Genomic DNA, 17,474 nt, shown 5'->3' with positions numbered 1-17,474 from the left:
CCAGCACGGCATCAAACAGAAACGTGTTCTTTTTTACCCTACAACAGATTTTCATGTCATCCAAACAACGCTGAATAATCCAAATATAATTAATTGTCAGTTTCAAGATCTCTTTCTTTCATCGAATACGAAGGCGTTTGATGTTTGTTCACATGAGAGAACCCCCCCCTTCCCACTAGGAGAGGGAATAGCTAGTCGGGAATTATTTTAAATGTATTCAACTGCCTTTGTGTAATCTTCTACTGTAATAATGTAAAGAACGTAATGTTTTCATCGCATCTCAATGTCGTCGTTCATGCAACCTTTTCTAGTGACACACCATGCACGTTCGTCTTTGACAAATCAGTTTGCGACATGGTAGAGCTACCACCACAGATGTCCATTTTAATGCTCATTTGTGGAATGGAATGTTAATCAGATATGTAGTATGAATTGGATAATGGAATAATAGAAAGGATAATTGATTTAAAAAAGATTTGACTGTGGCATCCCTAACATAACGGAATGTAATATAACACTGTACGCCATATTTCTCTGATTACAAGTCGACCTCGTTTATAAGTCAATCCCCCTTTTTCAAACATCCATTTGGGTGAATTTTTACAAAAAATAAGTTTATAAGTCTACCGCTGACTTTACATAAATCATGGCTGTCCAATTATAACACATGGTGTGTGTTATTAAAATGACAAAATTACGCTACTTTTAGACACATTTTTTTATCGAATATATTTCGAGTTTCAAAGCTTTATTTTTTGATTCATTTGGCGAAAAGCCCTAAAAGTCATCTGACACGCCAAATAGCTCCTTCCATTTAACTGCCAGACGTCCTCTCGTCGTTACTCTTCCAGGGTTAGTCCTCTTCAGACCCATAACCCGCAATTTGTTTGAAAGGATTTCAGAGATGATTTGCTGATCATCTTACTTGGGATGTTGTTTACCCAAGCGACAACTGTTGTGAGATCAGAGCGTGGAACGTTGCTCTTCTCTGTGTTTCTCTCCCCACCTAACGACATCCATGCCAACTTGTTCAAGCACATGTACAAGACAAGTCCAGCCATCTTTTCATTTTCATAATGCGTCAAAGTTCGTTGACAACAAAGAGACAATTAGGCAGTGCTTGATGAAAGTGCATTTTTGCAACATTCCGTAAAACGCTCTAAAATGGATGCATACTAGGATGGGACAAGATCTCGTGAGGCGATATCTCACGAGATCAAACACTACGATATTTCGCACTTTCCTTTTCACTTTTTTGGAGGGTACGACTTATTGAGACAGAAGTGCAATGGAGGGCAACTAGGTTGATGGATAGGCTTGTGTGCTACACTCTCGTACAGTAGGTGGCAATATGCACCTAACCGTTGTTTGTAATTACTTAATTAATCAATTGAAAAGGAGAATGAGCTGAATGGAGCACTGTACACAGGAGAAACACTCCATGGCCCGATTACTTCTAAATATGGCAACATTTTGGTTTTCAAATAGAGGAAAAGGATAGTAACACATTGATAAGACAAAGACAATAAAAAAAGAAAAAAACATGTCATACACCACATCGAACACCAACTGTATGCAAAGGCATATTGAACCAACCTACAACCAAATCCTGAAGCAAGCCAGCCCTTCATAAACGTCTGCAAACAAGCAAGCAATAATAAACGCTTTCGCCTCGCCACCCATCAAGTGTGAGAGCTACCAATACAACACGGGATAATGGTATGCACATCGCGCTCGATATGAAGCCATTTTTGACTATGGAAGACAGTGAATTTCGGCGGCTAATCCAGAACCTTGACCGTGGTATGAGATCCTGTCATGACATCACTTTAGTTGCACACTAGTTCCAACCCTTTACAAGAATACCAAAGTGGAGGTTATTGATGCCACGAAGCTTATTTGCCATCACGACTACTTGCTGTTATTTCAAAAGCCACCTTTCATCCCTGTGACATTATTTGGCAGTGAGGGTGTCACCATTTGCATTAATGTTTTTTTGTTTGTTTAATGTTTGGTACTTTAAACATGTTTTTTTTTTTTTTTCATTTTTAACTACAAAAGAGTTCAGCTGCAACTTTTCTTGAAGCAGCGTGTGAAAAGAAAGTATTTTATTTGATTCATGTTTGATTAATTCAACTATTCTGAGAGATCTCATCTGAATAATTTGTTTTTGTAGCAGCATGTGGAAAAACTTTATTTTACAGCAGCCTGCTCAATATAGAAATATATCATTTTGAAATTGAAAAGTTTGTATCAGCAATACTTATTTTTAGTTTTAAAAGTTTTGCTAGAATCTTGTCATAGCTCGTTCTCATGAACTCAATCTCGTGAGATATCTCGTCTCGTGGGATTTGTATCTAGTCCCATGCCGTCGCATACTAAATTGAATTAGAGGTATACACAATTATTTTAAGCCTTGTAAATGACGATAAATTACTTATTTCACATTCGAATTAATATTATTCAAACCCAGATTTGTGGAAAATAAATTGGTCTGTCTTGAGTTATGCTGTTATAAGTCGAGCCCCCTAATGTGGGGGTTGAAAATAAGGGGGAAAAAAATGTACTTCTAGTCAGAGAAGTACGGTCAATGAATTTATCATTTGCTATAAAATTCTTTACCGTTCATACACGTTTTTATTTTTCTTTGTTTTCTTTTTACAAAACAGCACACTATGAATTACACATACATTATTAGGGAGGATAACAACATCATACAGTATAAGCATAATGTGTCGAGTGTTAAATATTTCATATAATGCATCACCATCTCTTCACCACCAAAACACATGCATCTCCAAATGTCGTCATGTTAAATAAAAAGAAAAAATGTATTCAATTTTTGACTGTTGAAAAATGTTTACATATGCCCAAAAAGTTACCCACAAAAGTATATCACTCTATGTGGTGTTTTCTTGTATGGACCTCCAGATGACGGTCATATTTTTCCATTGTCCCTTAGCTGTGTAAATCCTTGGCAGAAAAGCCAGAGCAGGCTAAAAATAACTTACAGTAAGTAAAAAGCCATGTATTTTTTTTTTTTTTTTTTGGTGGGAGGGTGGCTTCCTCCATATTCATTCATCTTCATTCAGTTCAGCAGTCAAATCCGTTGAGCGGCCATCGTGACTTATTTTATTCATTTGTGCAGCGCTGGAGTGTGCTGCGGCCACAGCGGGATGCTAATACGTTGTTGACACATACGGCCAAATGGATGGATACAAACACATGGAAATGCATTCCATTGCGGTGGTTGAAGGATGGATCCTTCTTCACACCCCAGCCCACCCCCTCGCTCTCTCTTCTTCCCCCGCCTCAGCAGCTTGTCTGCGACCTTAAATAACAGTCTCACTGTCACGGCTGATTTAGCTCACCAGCGCGCCGGATAAATATTTGAAAGGAAAAGGCGGCGAGATGAGTGCAGTCGAGCTCCATTTACAAATCAGACCAATGGGATATGTGGGGGGAAGCTGTGAGGGAGGGGGTCTGTACAGTACCTGCCTGCCCAGCCGGCGCGACTGTCGCTGAAAGTGCTTGGTCGGGTGTTAAATCCCAAATGAGAGCGTTGTTTAAATATGACTTGTGTTCGGGTGGAGAGGAGGAAGTGCGGGATCACTGAGTAGGAAAAAGGTCCTCTTTTACCTCAACAGGAAAATGAAAGGAACACGGTGTTCTTTCGGAATTTTCACTGTATAATTAATAATGTTATTCACATTTTGGGTGAAAAAGATGAACGATTGCCAATTGTGTCTCAAAGGAGCACTTTAATCATCTTTTAATGTGGACTAAAAAAAACTTGATACGTATTGTGAAGTGACATCATGTTTATAAAGTGATCTCTCCATATGATTAAATGACATGATACAATATCATACTGGATTGCGATATCACAATCTGACTGTGTTATGATTGAATATCAATACAGTTATAATCTACAACAGTGGTTCTCACTCTTTTCTCCAATGATGTACTGTGATTTTTTTTTTTAAGCCAAGTACCTCCTAATCATCTCTTTTAAAGTATTTTTGATTGGAAAAACAAAAACTGAAAAAGTGCCATGAAAAACTATGTCTAGTTGAATGAATTTTAGGACTGCATATGTAGTGTTATCGCTAAGTGTATTTTATTAATCTACTGCTGAAGATAACATCATCTGTTTACTTATAAAAAAAAAAATTATGACATATATTACTTGTTTATAAGTCTAGGGTACTTGGAAAATAAGTTTAAAAATTTGCACTTCCATAGATTAGGTTACAGGCCCTGGGATGTTTTGTCCCATCTGTATTTTACAGTAACCAAAATAATCTAAACGTGCCAGAATTATCACCGCACGCCTACAATACCAAGTAATCAGTGTAATCTACCGTAATACACAAATTATCAATATATTTGTGCCGTACAACGCAAGCTACCTTGTTAACACTGTACCCAGCACTGACTTTTTGTATATAGAAAAGTTGCTAAATGCCACCAGAATCTGTAGATAGGTTTGTCGGGTCACGTTGCATTTCCGTTTCCTGTTTTAAGTTCTCTGTGCGTCATTTGGCTCGTTACAGTGTCGTAGTGAATGACAACGTAAACTCATATTTACAGTTTATTATCATTTATGTTGATAACGCACGCTACTGCCCATGTTTAGTAAGCGATGAGTGTTTATTCTGTTTATGTGTTTGTCTGTGTAGAGGTTGCACTTTATTGTTAGTAGTTGTTGTTCGTTGTTGCTAACCCGCTAATGTCGGCTAAAAATACAGTGAATTCATAGATTAAAGTTTGGCAAGTGTTTATATGTTAATTGACTGACTTTTAGATTGTTGTTGATTTATTATTCAACAGATACTTCATGATACATCATACATGAGCCAAAATAAATGTGAAGTTCAACGTGAATACTTGCGTACTCTCTCACCTGAGTCTTGGTACAGATAACCAGTCCAGAGAACAAATTCTCAACAAACTACGTAATATTAGTTATTTAATGAATATACAATAATGTTAATAAGGATAATGCAATGTTAAATAATAGGAGAAAGGAAATAGAATACGTAAAAAATACAAATAAAAAAGTATTGTTTATGGTTACTGCGGCTATATTGGGGCGTACATAGAAATCTAGGAACTGATACCCTACTTCGCGGGTTTCAGACTTCGCGGGGGGTTGATACCCCCCATTAACCGTGAATTAGGGGGGATCACTGTAAAGGCTTGTGAAGTATTGCTTAGCAAGACACTTTGAGGATTCATATCCAAAAGAAGACCAAGCTCTACATTCTCAATTTCACACTAGAGCACCATGAGCTTCCCAAGGCGAAGGCATTCATTGCTTGACTTAACGTTCTCTTTTACGGATTGACAAACAGTAAAAACGAGCAAAAAATAAATAAATACCCTGTCGCCTTTTTGTTGTTTGTTTGTGGGACATTCATTACGCGCGCTTCATTTACCTGTCTACCGCCTTATCTCCGCAATGCAGCCGAAAGTCGTGACACCGGCTCTGCGTTGAAGACGCAGAATTTAATGGTGTTTATTTCAGCATCTTAATCTAGCCATCTTTATTCTCCTCCAATCACCTGCACAGTCTATATCACACACACACACCTACACTTGGCTTTATTTGCTCTTTTTGTTGCTTTACTGCATGTATGCACAGTGCATTAAAGGTTCAAGTGCACACGTTCAATTATACAGTGTTGGCAGCTGTGCCTTCTCTTAAAACACACACACATTACACAGCAGACCTTCATTAATATTCCATTGTTGTTCACTGTCTGTGTCCAAGTGTGTGTGTGTGTGAGAAAGACAATTTGCTGTCAGCCTCATCGTTTTTGTGTTCGCAGCTGTATTTGAGCGAGCAAATAAATCAGCTGTAGCCGTGCACCCGTGATTTAAACCCTATAGAATTAACACACATAACGGAACCCCCCCCTTCTCTGGATTGTGCCCTCGGGCATCGCCACCTTCAGCACTCCTTTGGGGTGTCACATGAGATGCACTATGAGTGTGCGTATGTGTGTGGTGGCAGAGGGACGCAGGTGGCGATGCCCAGGGGCACCCAAGGGTCCGGTTCCGCCTCACTGTGCTCGGGCCCTCATCTGTGGCCTCCCTGCTGCTGCTTCCAGAGACGAAGCAAAGAATCAGTCTAGAATTTTCCTTGTATATACTTGTCTATACCATTTATTTTATTGTAAGCCCACTGTAACACTGTACACGGTTCAAAGATTAAAACTGCAGGTAAAAAATTTCATATTTAACTGATTCAATCTTAAAGACTTTTTTTTTTTTTTTTTTACATTTTTTCAGACTTTCTATCCCAGGTAATATTTTATATATTGTTTTTTTCATATTGCTTCAAATTTTGGCTAAAGGAAGGTCTAAAACTAGCTGGTACTAAATGAATTAGGCACTAAAGTAAATCATTAAATGATTACTTTAAAAAAATGTACTTTTGGTAAATAGGTACAAATGTAAACCAATTACTTTAGGCAAAAGTACTGAAGTAATTGATTTGTACTTGAGTAGCTACAATAATCACTGTAGTACTTGATTACCTAAAGAAATCACTAACTACAGGCGCGTTTTACAATAGCCGAATTCATTCCAAGCCCCCCAAAAATGCTCATAACGTTTTGAATGATTCTATTAAATATATAAAGATGCAACAAAAACTGTAACAGGCACATATTAGAATCCAATTAGTACATAATAATCATAATCATAATTGAATATACATAAATTTTTTAATTTAGGAGCGTTTTTAATTTTCAAAAAACGCTCCCAAACCCTTTAAACTAATCATATTAGTTGTCGCAGTTTACAATATGAATGCAGTTCCTTTGCTTGCCTTGAGATGGTGCTGGTGTTTTGGTGATGAGTGCAGAGAGAGACTTTTTTATGTCTTTTTCTTTGCATGTTTTTATTACATTTCCAGTGATCTAGGCATAATTTACGAGTCCACGTGGAGCAATAATATTTATTTTTAGATTCTTTTGAGCATGAAACTCTACTTAAGTGTAGTTTGGGCAAATGCAAAATGCTTCCCGTGTGATGTCATTGCTAAACTGCTAACAACGCTAATGCTAAAGGCAACAGCTTAATGTTACATATGTGTTTATATGTTATTATGTACTGTACAAAGTTAGCCGTGGCTAATGTTAATATCTTAGCTCTACGGTGTGAACTGTTGGTGGAGAGTGTGGATGAAGCGTGTAAAGATGAAAAGTGCAAGACCACAGTTAACATCGGTGCAAAGCACCCTTGTCTCTCATTTGTGGACAAGCCGGCATATTAGTCAATTATAAAAATACATCAAAAAACTCGAACAAATAGACATTGCATGTTGTGATGACGTATTACATTAGTCTTTTTCAAGCAAACTGGTGTTATTATATGACAAACAATGTCACCGTGCGTATCCTATTTTTTTTTTTTGTAACTGGACACAATATTTTTCCTGTAGGTGTTTCGTAACCTGAATTTTTCGTAACGAGAGGTGTTCATAAGTACATTTACCCCTGTAAATTAGTACTTAATCACTGACCAGCCATTTATAGCGACTGGCTTTGGACACGGCGGCTCGGCAGGCAAGAGACAGGCAAACAGAGCCAGGTCGAGGAAGAAGGTCCTATCGGGCAGGCAAAGCGGGTCTTCCTTACTGGGGCAACAGGGATGCAGGGCGGCAGACACCCAACTATTCCTATACAATGTAAAAGTTGGACTATGTTATATTCCATAATATGTCTCCTTAAAAACACTTTTTTTTTTGTTAACTTTTTGGTTTTTCTTTTTTTTTGTGTGTGTAAAGTATGATTTGTCTCCTGAGCCCAGACTGAATGTGTTTTATTCTCCACACGTTCTTATCTCTTCTCGTACACGATATCCGCTTGTAAGTAATCACGGCTTTCAAATGCAACAGCACACTAAATCACACTTTTTTTTTAAGAAGCTAAAAGTGAGTTTGCTGAGTGTGGCCTGATAAAGTTTGCAGATAAGTGAAAGAGAAACAACGATAAAGGGAGAGAGTTTTTAGTGTTTTTTTTGTCACTTGCTTCCATCACGGTTGCTGGAAATTAGATTTTCAATTCTATAGTGAATGATGAAGTGATACCTTCAGAATGCAGCCTCCAAAATGGGAATATAGACAGGAAAATCCAGCAAAAGTCATGTTATCAGTCTTGCTATACAGTATGTTAGCGTACCAGCTGCTATTACCTTTGCATTATAGCAGTCATTATTTAAAATAGTACCTATTACATGACTTTTTGCTCTCAATGATAGCCAGTATTGTCATAGGGTTCACCCATGACAAACAGGTCCTAGGTGAGGTCCGGGACTATGCACAGCTCAGCGACTCCTTATGAAGAAAATCATCAATGGATTCAGTTTTCCCTTCAGTGCCCCCCTCTGGTCCAAGGCCTGGAGGTGGAAGTCGTTGGTGAGCACCTGGTGGCCGGACCTACATCCATGGGGCCCAGCCGGGCAAAGCCCAAAGAGACAACCTGGGTCCCCCCTCACATGGGCTTGCTATCTGTGGAAGGGGCGAAACAGGTTGGATGCATAGAAAGCTGGGCGGCAGCCAAGGACGGGGACCTTGGTGCTCTGCTCCCTGGCTACAGCTGGCGTGCGACTTGGGCTCTGGTACCAGTCCTCTCGAGAAGGCTTGGACTCTCTTCCACTCTGGGATTGCCCGTGGCAAGAGGCGCAAAACAGGATTGTGCGTACTTCTTGCCCCTCAGCTCGGAGCCTGTACATTGGGGTTTACTCCGGTGGATGAGAGGTTAGCCTCCCTCCGCTTTTGGGTGGGGGGATGGGTTCTGACTGTTTTTTGTGCCTATGCACCAAACAGCAGCTCAGTGTACCGACCCTTTTTGGAGTCCTTAGAGGGTCCTCTGGGGACTTCGGCAGAATTTTTCCCATGTCCCAGGGGGGACGGGGGTCATTGAGTCCGAGTGGACCATGTTCCGTGCCTCGACAGGCTTATCGGTGCAGCATTCGCTGTGTTGCGGATGCTGTACCTGTCTGTTGTGGTGAAGAAAGAGCTGAGCTGAAAGGCGAAGCTCTCGATTTACCAGTCGTTCTACATTCCTGCCCTCACCTGTGGTCACGAGCTGTGGGTCGTGATCGAAAGAACGAGATCCCAGATACAAGTGGCCGAATTAATTTTCTCCACAGGGTGTCTGGGCTTTCACTTAGAGATAGAGTGAGAAGCTTGGTCATCCAGGAGTGTCTCAGCGTCGAGTCGCTGGTCTTCCGTTTTGAGAAGAGCCATTTGAGGTGGTTCTGGCATCTGGTTGGGATGCTTCTCGGATGCCTCCCTGGTGAGGTGTTCCGGGCATGTCCCACCGGGAGGAGGCCCCATGGACGACCAGGACACTCTGGACGGACTATGTCTCTCGGCTGGCCTGGGAATGCCAAGGGATCCAATGCTTATGTCAGTTTTTTTATTTTTATTTTATTATTTCTACTTGCTTTATTTAGTATTTTCATGATTGTGGGTGAGATGAAACAGCCGTACTCCATTCTTGGCTGTCGACCTTTGGGGGCAAAGAAAACCAAGGCCAACTTGCTTGTAAAGTTTGGGGACGTAGTTGTCCCACTCGGCCTGGGACCGAGAGAATTAAGTCTGGGCTTCCCTGCAGAAAAATGAATCAATCTTTAAAATTAAATTCAATGGTGTATGTCCTCTGAAGATGACCAAAGTGTTAGCTAAAATGTTATAATTTCCTCATTTCTCATTGGTTGTACTCACTTTTCTTTCTCACTTTTTACATGTTCTACATTTCCGCTCGACAGCATTTGAGTCCAGTATCAGCGCTCATCGGCATTCTCTCATTATGATAATCATAATCTCTTGCACTTTGCTTTTAGTGGGGATTGTCTGTGCGGTATATTCATGAAAATGGCACGGGACAGAATTAGGCGTAAATAAACCATTGAGCGTCACCATCTTGCGTATTAGCATCCCACTTGCTTGCTGCGATCAGACGGCCTAATTAAAGGCAGCTGAATGCCAGGCGCATTGTTATTCCGGCGGCGTGGCACGCGGCCGTCGGGCCCGTTGATGGATGGCCATCTCCTCCATGGCCACGGCGCCCCTCGGCGTACAGCAGGAGGCGCTGATAACTTCATGCGGACAAATAAGGAGTGTCACATTTATTGATCCTCAACACACATGCCTCCCCCGCCACATTTCGCACACGCCCGTCACATTACAGGCAAGCTCGTTCCTTTGAACGCGTTGTCTCCCGTGACAAGTGTGGCGCGGCCCGAATGTGATCAGCATTTAAAGTGCGTCTTTCATCCGCCTGTCTACGCGCAACAGCATGCCGTCTGCCTACAATAAGGTCTTAAATAACGTAAGACGCGGGGGGTAGGGAGGTTGTCTCTTAGCAGCGGGCATAACGAGAAATGCAATTTATTCGACGGCACGTTGCTGCACGGACAGGCGGATAATGAAAGGCATAGGTCACTGATGCCGACTTAAACCTGCAGCGTTGGAGTGAAATGCATTCATAAATAGCCGCTCTACTTGACTGGAGATTGTGACTAAAAGGTGGTTGTACAGCGGCCCCCAAAAGTCTGCGAAGCTCTCATCAAATGCCAGGTCTCTTCGTTTAAAAGTTGTTGACACTTTACGACGCAATAAGAAAATAAAAGCCTTTTTGAGGTAATGCCTCTAAGCAACAAGTGTGCACACCCTCTTTTAACCCTTTCACTACCAATGATTTTTTTTTTCCCAAAAAAGTAAAATATATGGTATATATTACTTGTTTATAAGTCTAGGATCCTATTCCAATTTCCATAGATTACAGGCCCCTGGGATTTTTTGTCCTATCAGTATTTTCTCTACGATAGGAACTGTATAGCCCATAGAAGTTGACACTTCTACAAAAAAGTGTCATGAAGGTGGAAATGACTTTGTTACCACCATACTTGACCGAAAACGGGCCGTTTTCAGCAAATGCTTGGATGCCATTTCATCTTAGTGCTATAGTTCGTTTACCCTCTGCCATTTTTTCAAAAGCGCAGGACAAACTTAAATGCCACATTGAAGTAGTCAGTAACTATAATGAACACGTCTTCTGCAAAAGCTTGACTTTATGATTTAGCATATTTATGAACCATTGTTTATGTTTTTTTTTTTTGCTATTTCAATTACTATTTATTGCCCACCCCAATAACACAGACTTCTATTTGGAACTGTTTATAATTTACCTTGACTAAGACCCAAAGTTCCAGCTGAATTAATAGCCACGAGGACACAAGGTACATCCTTGGTTAATTCGCATCATAACCAATTTTCACCATACTGTATGTTTGGGAGATATCTAGCGTGTTCTTTTAACACGTACTCAAGCTTCTTCCAGCAATACAATTAATCTCTGGAGCAAATTAGACCAAAGCGGAATTAAGGACATGTATTTCAGGAAATGATCATGCTTGATCAACGAGAACACAAACAATGTGTTGTTGATTGGAGGTGGCAGAGTGCAAAGAGAAATGATATCTTTGCAATTTTCCTAATTAAGTAGATGAAGGATCTCAGAGCTCGAGTGATGCCTGTTGGGAAAAATAAACACGACTGCATGAATAATGAACAGCAGAGTACTAAAAATGAAAACCCTGCCGTTGGGATAGAAACTGTATGAGTGCGGTTGTTATGTTCATTAGTCCCACTATTAAGTTACATTTTTGAAAATGTTGATTGAGATTGGTGCCCGACGGAAGTAGTAACGTGCCCATGTTGCCGCTGCAGCTGGGGACCACCCATACGAGTGTGAGTTCTGCGGGAGCTGCTTCCGCGACGAAAGCACGCTGAAGGGCCACAAGCGCATCCACACGGGGGAGAAGCCCTACGAATGTAACGGCTGCGGCAAGAAATTCAGCCTCAAGCACCAGCTGGAGACCCACTACCGCGTGCACACAGGTAAACACACTCCAAGTTGCACCATCATTTTGAATTGTTTACAATTTGGGTATTTCCATAAACCAAATAGCACTCTGACTGTTGATTTACTGTATTTGTTTCGGTCTCTCATGAGATCCAGACGAACTGTATTTGGTGGGAAGTCTATCCTAAACTTTTTTTTTTTTTTTTACAATAATATTTTCATGTAAAGTTTTTGCAAATCCCCCTCCCCCACCTCTCCGGACTATGAATAAGATCATCATCTATAAAAGTTATATAAATATACTTGAAATTGTATCCCTTTTAACATCAATAAAAGAAAAAAAAGGAACATTAATCAACTTTCAACAGATTAATGGTGTTTATACAGGTTGCAGGTTAGTCTGAACCAGCAGAAAAGTAACTTACTCAGTCCAAATGCCTGATGTTCAAAAAAAATAATAATAATACGTCAATCCTTATTTAAACTAGAAAGATTGTTGACCAACTGAACTGTTTGATGCTGGAAAAAAAAGATTAAATTAAATCAACAAAGAATCATAAATGAAAAATGATCTGGAACATTAACCCTATTTAATTCAGCTCGAGTAACCACTAAATGGTCGCCTCCTCATTTTTGCAGTTTAATATCCCTCCTGTAGATATGTTAAACTTAGCCAAAATAAAACATGGAAGGTGTTTTGTTCCCATGTTAACATAGAGCCAGATAGCAACCAGATTAGCCAACAATTTAATCCCAAATGATGAGGATTTTATTTCTTTTAGTTTTTTTAGTTCTAGTTCAAATTTCAACTATTTCAATAGCTGTTGGGATGCTACCACATAGCAAGATAGCAACCTGAGTCAAGGACAAGCTAACTCCAGTTTTAATTAATTTAATTAATAAGTTCTGGTTTATAAAGTGTGTTTTATTTCCAATGACAACAGATAAAATCTAGCAGTTGTTTACTAACATTTAAGTAAGATAGCAAATAGACAAGCGAAAATGCTAAGCCCTGCTTAAAAATGAAATTAATTTTTTCCGGAAGTAATTTCGTAACGTGAATCTTTCATAAGTAGAGCCGCTTTTTACATGTAAGTAGCCTATTCCATTCCAAGCGCCCCAAAAAGCTCCTAACCCCATTTAATGAATGTTATTAAATTATAAATATGCATCAAAAACTGTAACAAATACATATTAAAGTTACATCAGTGCATAACAAAAAAAATCAACCAAAAATGTAAAGAATATTTAAAAAAAAAACGCTCCTAAACCCTTTAAATTAATCATATTAATTCTTGTTATGAGGTATACACGTACATGTACAGTACACAACATTGTTTTTATCTGTCAATGCATGTCCTTGAATTGTTTTGAATTGAATATTGAATAGAAAATTTGAACTGTTTTAATCCACCTTTTGTGTTTGGAATGCCATTTGACGGTTCATGTGCCCCTAATGTTGTCTGTAAATGAGCTTTTTTGGTTGCATGCATTCATCGTCACACAGTGTGGCAGCTGCACGTGGGGCGGTGTATGCACACACGCACACACACACACACGGCCAGCAGATGCATATCTTTTTTGCCGTGCTACAGTAAATGAATGTCTCCAAAGACTGCCTATTGATCGCAGTATATTTAGAGCCCCATAAAGATGTTGACACAGTGATAAGCTAGCATCCGCCGAGAAAGGGAGCTCGGCTAAGACGTATCGGGAAGCCCACCGGAACACTTAATGCTTCTTTGCCCTTTTCCCACTGTTACATACACACACACACAGGGATTCTCAAAGTTTTCGTTCTAGGGACACCATACTGGGGAGATATTTATTTCATATTCCCCTCTCAATCCCAGCATCAGTAACCCGTAAAATTTCAATAGTTGCCTAATTTCTCAGATGAATAAAGAATATCCTCAAGAAAATAAGGTTATTTTCAAGAAGAAAAAACATTGTTTTGTTTGCAAGAATATAGACTCATTTCGGGGATAAAAATTGAGTATCGTCCAAGTGATGTTGTGTTTTTATATGATTTCGATGGTTTAAATATTTCAATATTAAACATCTTATGTTGATGCCCAGTGATTCTCAGCCTTTTTTCAATTATGTACCCTCTGTGAAATATGTTTTCCTCATAGCACCCCTTAACTATCATTCATGGTTTCTCTACAGTAGTGGTTCTTAACCTGGGTTGCTTCAAACCCTGGTTTGGTGAGTCATTCTCAGGGATCATCAGTCACCACTGCGATTTGGGTGGATTTGACAAAAATGCAATTATAAATCTGTAACTTTATTGGTTACATAGATCTTGGCTGTCCAATTATAACACATGGTGTGTGTTCTTAAAATGATGAAATTGCCCTACTTTTAGATGCATTTCTTCATCGTATGTTGAATAACATACTTTTGCAATAATGAGCGGAGGGGATGGGGCGCAAACGAAGCAGTGCGCATGCATGTTGACAAATGCAAATGCTGAAACTAATGTTGCAACAATAAAAGGTTCAATGCTTTATTTTTTGACACAGCTGAAAATTAATCTGTCTGAAAGTCATCATCACTATCTGATACGCCAAAATCACTCCTCACATTTAACTCAGAAATCCTCTCCTATCTCCTCGTTAATTGGTCAAGCGTCCTCGTTACTCTTCCACGGGTAGTCATCTTCGGACCTATCCAATTTGAAATCTATCCAACTTGAGTTCTTTGAAAAATGATTTGCTGATCATCGTACATGGATTGTTAACCTAAACTTTCTTTACCCAAGTGTCAACTGTTGTGAAGTCACAGCATGGAAAGTAACCTTTCGCTCTTTCTCCCCCCCACCTGCCGCCATCCATGCCGACTTGTTCAAGCACGCCTCTAAGGCCTGAGGGGGACAAGTCAAGCCGACTTTTCCTTTTCATAATGTGTCAAAGTCCGCCGAAAAAATGATTCACGCAGCCTCGTTGTTGACAACAAAGAGTCATTCAGGCGACACTTGACGAAAGTGCATTTTTACGATGTTCTGTGCGAACGCTCAGAAATACGATACCTACCTATGTCATGAATATGAAAAAAATATATATATCATTTTTCACTAAAGAAGGGTATGTTGAATGTGCATATAAAATTGGCAGGGTTGACTACCTCCAACAGGGTTAACTCTTTCAATGCCAAGCATTATTGGAAAAGAAAACTCGAGAACAGGGGTGGGCAATTCCAGCGCTTGAGGGCCGGTGTCCTGCATGTTTTCCAGTTTCCTCTCTCAAAAACACCTGAATAAAATGATTAGGATTATTTTCAAGTTCTAGCAGAGCTTTTTGGTGTGCTAATGCTTGAATGTGTTCCAATTAATTTGCTCTTAATTTGAATGAAAAATGTACTGTTTCTGTCACACCATCAAATTTGATTTGATTAATCTGCAGAAATGCTGTTAAAATCTCATGTACTCCATGAAGTGCTTTCACAAACCCCCTTTTTGAAAACCTTTCGAGCCGTATCAAAAACTCTGGCTCCTCAAGAGGTGTATCCGACCTGTTTTCTATGACTTCCTCTTTCAAAAGACCTCTGATTCAAATGATCATGAGATAATTGAAAATGGCTTATGAGGAACTGGAGTTACATTCCCCTGCTTTATGCTCTTTTTTTTATATATAGTTTAATTAATCACAAGTTATCTTACAGACCGGCCCTTTTAGCTACAGCTCGCCGACCCCGGTTTGAGGACCCCTGCTTTAATTCACACACACAGCACACGCTCCCATCTCCCTTTCAATAAGGCAGCTGTTAAGCCACAATATCAAGGCAGTCTGTTCAATAATTGGCTCCCGCTTCCACACACACATCCAACTCCTTTTTTGTGAGGGGTGGGGGGTGGGGGGGGGCTCCGAAGTCAGATAACGAGAGCAAGCGACAAGCTCGCCGTCAAAGGCCACCTCACATAAAAGGCGAGCCGCTTGATGAATCATCGACAAGTGGCGAGGAACCACCCCCCGCCCTTCGCTCCCCTTCCCCACCGTACGTGCCGATGCCGGATCAATACGGCCGTGGGACGGGGGCTCGGGGGAAGGGACATTTGCAATTCGTTATTAGCCGCTTATGTGAGGCCGCCTTGTTTACAGTGTGGTTATCGATATCAGCAGCCATTGGGCTGCCTGACGTGTATTTACGCTTATTGGCTTCTTTGCCGCGGTCAAGGTCAAGCATGGGGTGCTGGCCCACGTCTGCTTGGCGAGTGCACCCCCCACAACTGCCACCGACGAAATAAATCGCTCGCATTAGCACGTCGTTCACCCGGTTAGCGTCATTAGCAAAGTTAGCATTGTTTGTATGATTTTTACAGGAAAAAAAGTGTCTGGAGGCGTACGGAATCAATGCTGAAGGCAGACTCTTTTTGCAGTATTCTACTCTACAGTGTCCACTTTTTTTCATGTCGCCCTCAATCACATTTCGGATTAAAAATGTAGCCTTACTTGCAAAGTAAATGTTGTAGATATTTGGTCTCAGTTTTCAATTGGCCTTACGATGGATGTGCTGCAGTGTTCTACTCTGCAGTTTCCCCTTTTTTGTGGCGCTCCCTTTTTTTGCATTGTCCACATCCTCCCCTCGGATTAAATCTCTTTTTGTGAGAAATGAGTTCAGTCACCCTTCATTCTCCCACATCGTTGAACTTTTTGAAAGATGCATCTGTGCTACGCAATGGTACCTATACTTCCGAAATTACTTCATTCCCGAAGTCATTTTGTAATGTGAACTTTTTTTAAAGTAGAGGCGCTTTTTAAATGTAAATAGCCTAATTCCTTCCAAGCCTGAAAAAAAAAGCCCATAAACCCCTTAAATTCACGATAATAATTGTAGCAGTCGATAATATGAATGCACTTCATTTATCTGCCTTGAGATGGTGCTGATTTATTGGTGGTGCCTGCAGAAAAGTTTGTGTTGCTCGTTTTATTTGTATGTTTTATTTTACATTCCCACTGATCGAGACATCATTCACTGGAGTAATAATCTTTATTTTGGGATCATTTGGAGCACATAAGGTTACTTGAGTTTAGTTTAAAGTCATGCAAAGTACTTCCTATGCATTTGTTGTTTATTGCTATTTATTGTTATTTCTTGCTATTTTTTTATTGCTCAATTATGGAATGTAGTCTGCTGCTCGGGGAAGTGAACAGAATAAGAATTTCATTGTATGGTACAACTATACATATGACAATAAATCTCTCTTAAATTCTCTTGAATTCTGCAAATGTTATGCTACCGTTTTAACGACATGCTAACTACGCTAATGTCAGACACGATAGCACGCTAGTGAACCAGGTACTCTAGAGGAAATATTCAGCGGTTTGTTTACAGCATCCCAAAGTCGTATGTGTGTTTTTTATGCAAATCTGTACCATGTTAGCCGAAGCTAATGTCAGTTTTATGTTTGTTAGTAGTACAGTGTGTACTATTGGTGGAAAAAATGGATTAAGTGTATAAAGATGAAAAGTGCAACACCACAGAAACATCAGTGCAAAGCACTCGCCTCTCTCATTTGTGGACAGGCTGGCATGTCAATAAGTTATACAAATGCATCAAAAACTAACAAATACAAATTAGAAGGGGAGG

At 40.0% G+C, this 17,474-nt stretch overlaps 1 protein-coding gene across 1 annotated transcript in view; it reads left to right on the top strand.

The window, feature by feature from the left end:
* The window catches only part of zbtb16a (zinc finger and BTB domain containing 16a), a 163,375-nt gene that overhangs the window by 139,296 nt on the left and 6,605 nt on the right, over positions 1–17,474 (top strand). Inside the window, exon 6 of the mRNA XM_088441288.1 lies at positions 11,750–11,920. Within this exon, the coding sequence (XP_088297414.1) occupies positions 11,750–11,920 (171 nt within the window). The remainder of the gene's footprint in view (positions 1–11,749; positions 11,921–17,474) is intronic.

This window comes from Hippichthys cyanospilos, chromosome 18, assembly GCF_059441005.1.
Source record: "Hippichthys cyanospilos isolate Australia breed blue-spotted pipefish chromosome 18, RoL_Hcya_1.0, whole genome shotgun sequence".
NCBI lineage: Eukaryota > Metazoa > Chordata > Actinopteri > Syngnathiformes > Syngnathidae > Hippichthys > Hippichthys cyanospilos.
This window is presented reverse-complemented; position numbering and strand designations above follow the sequence as displayed.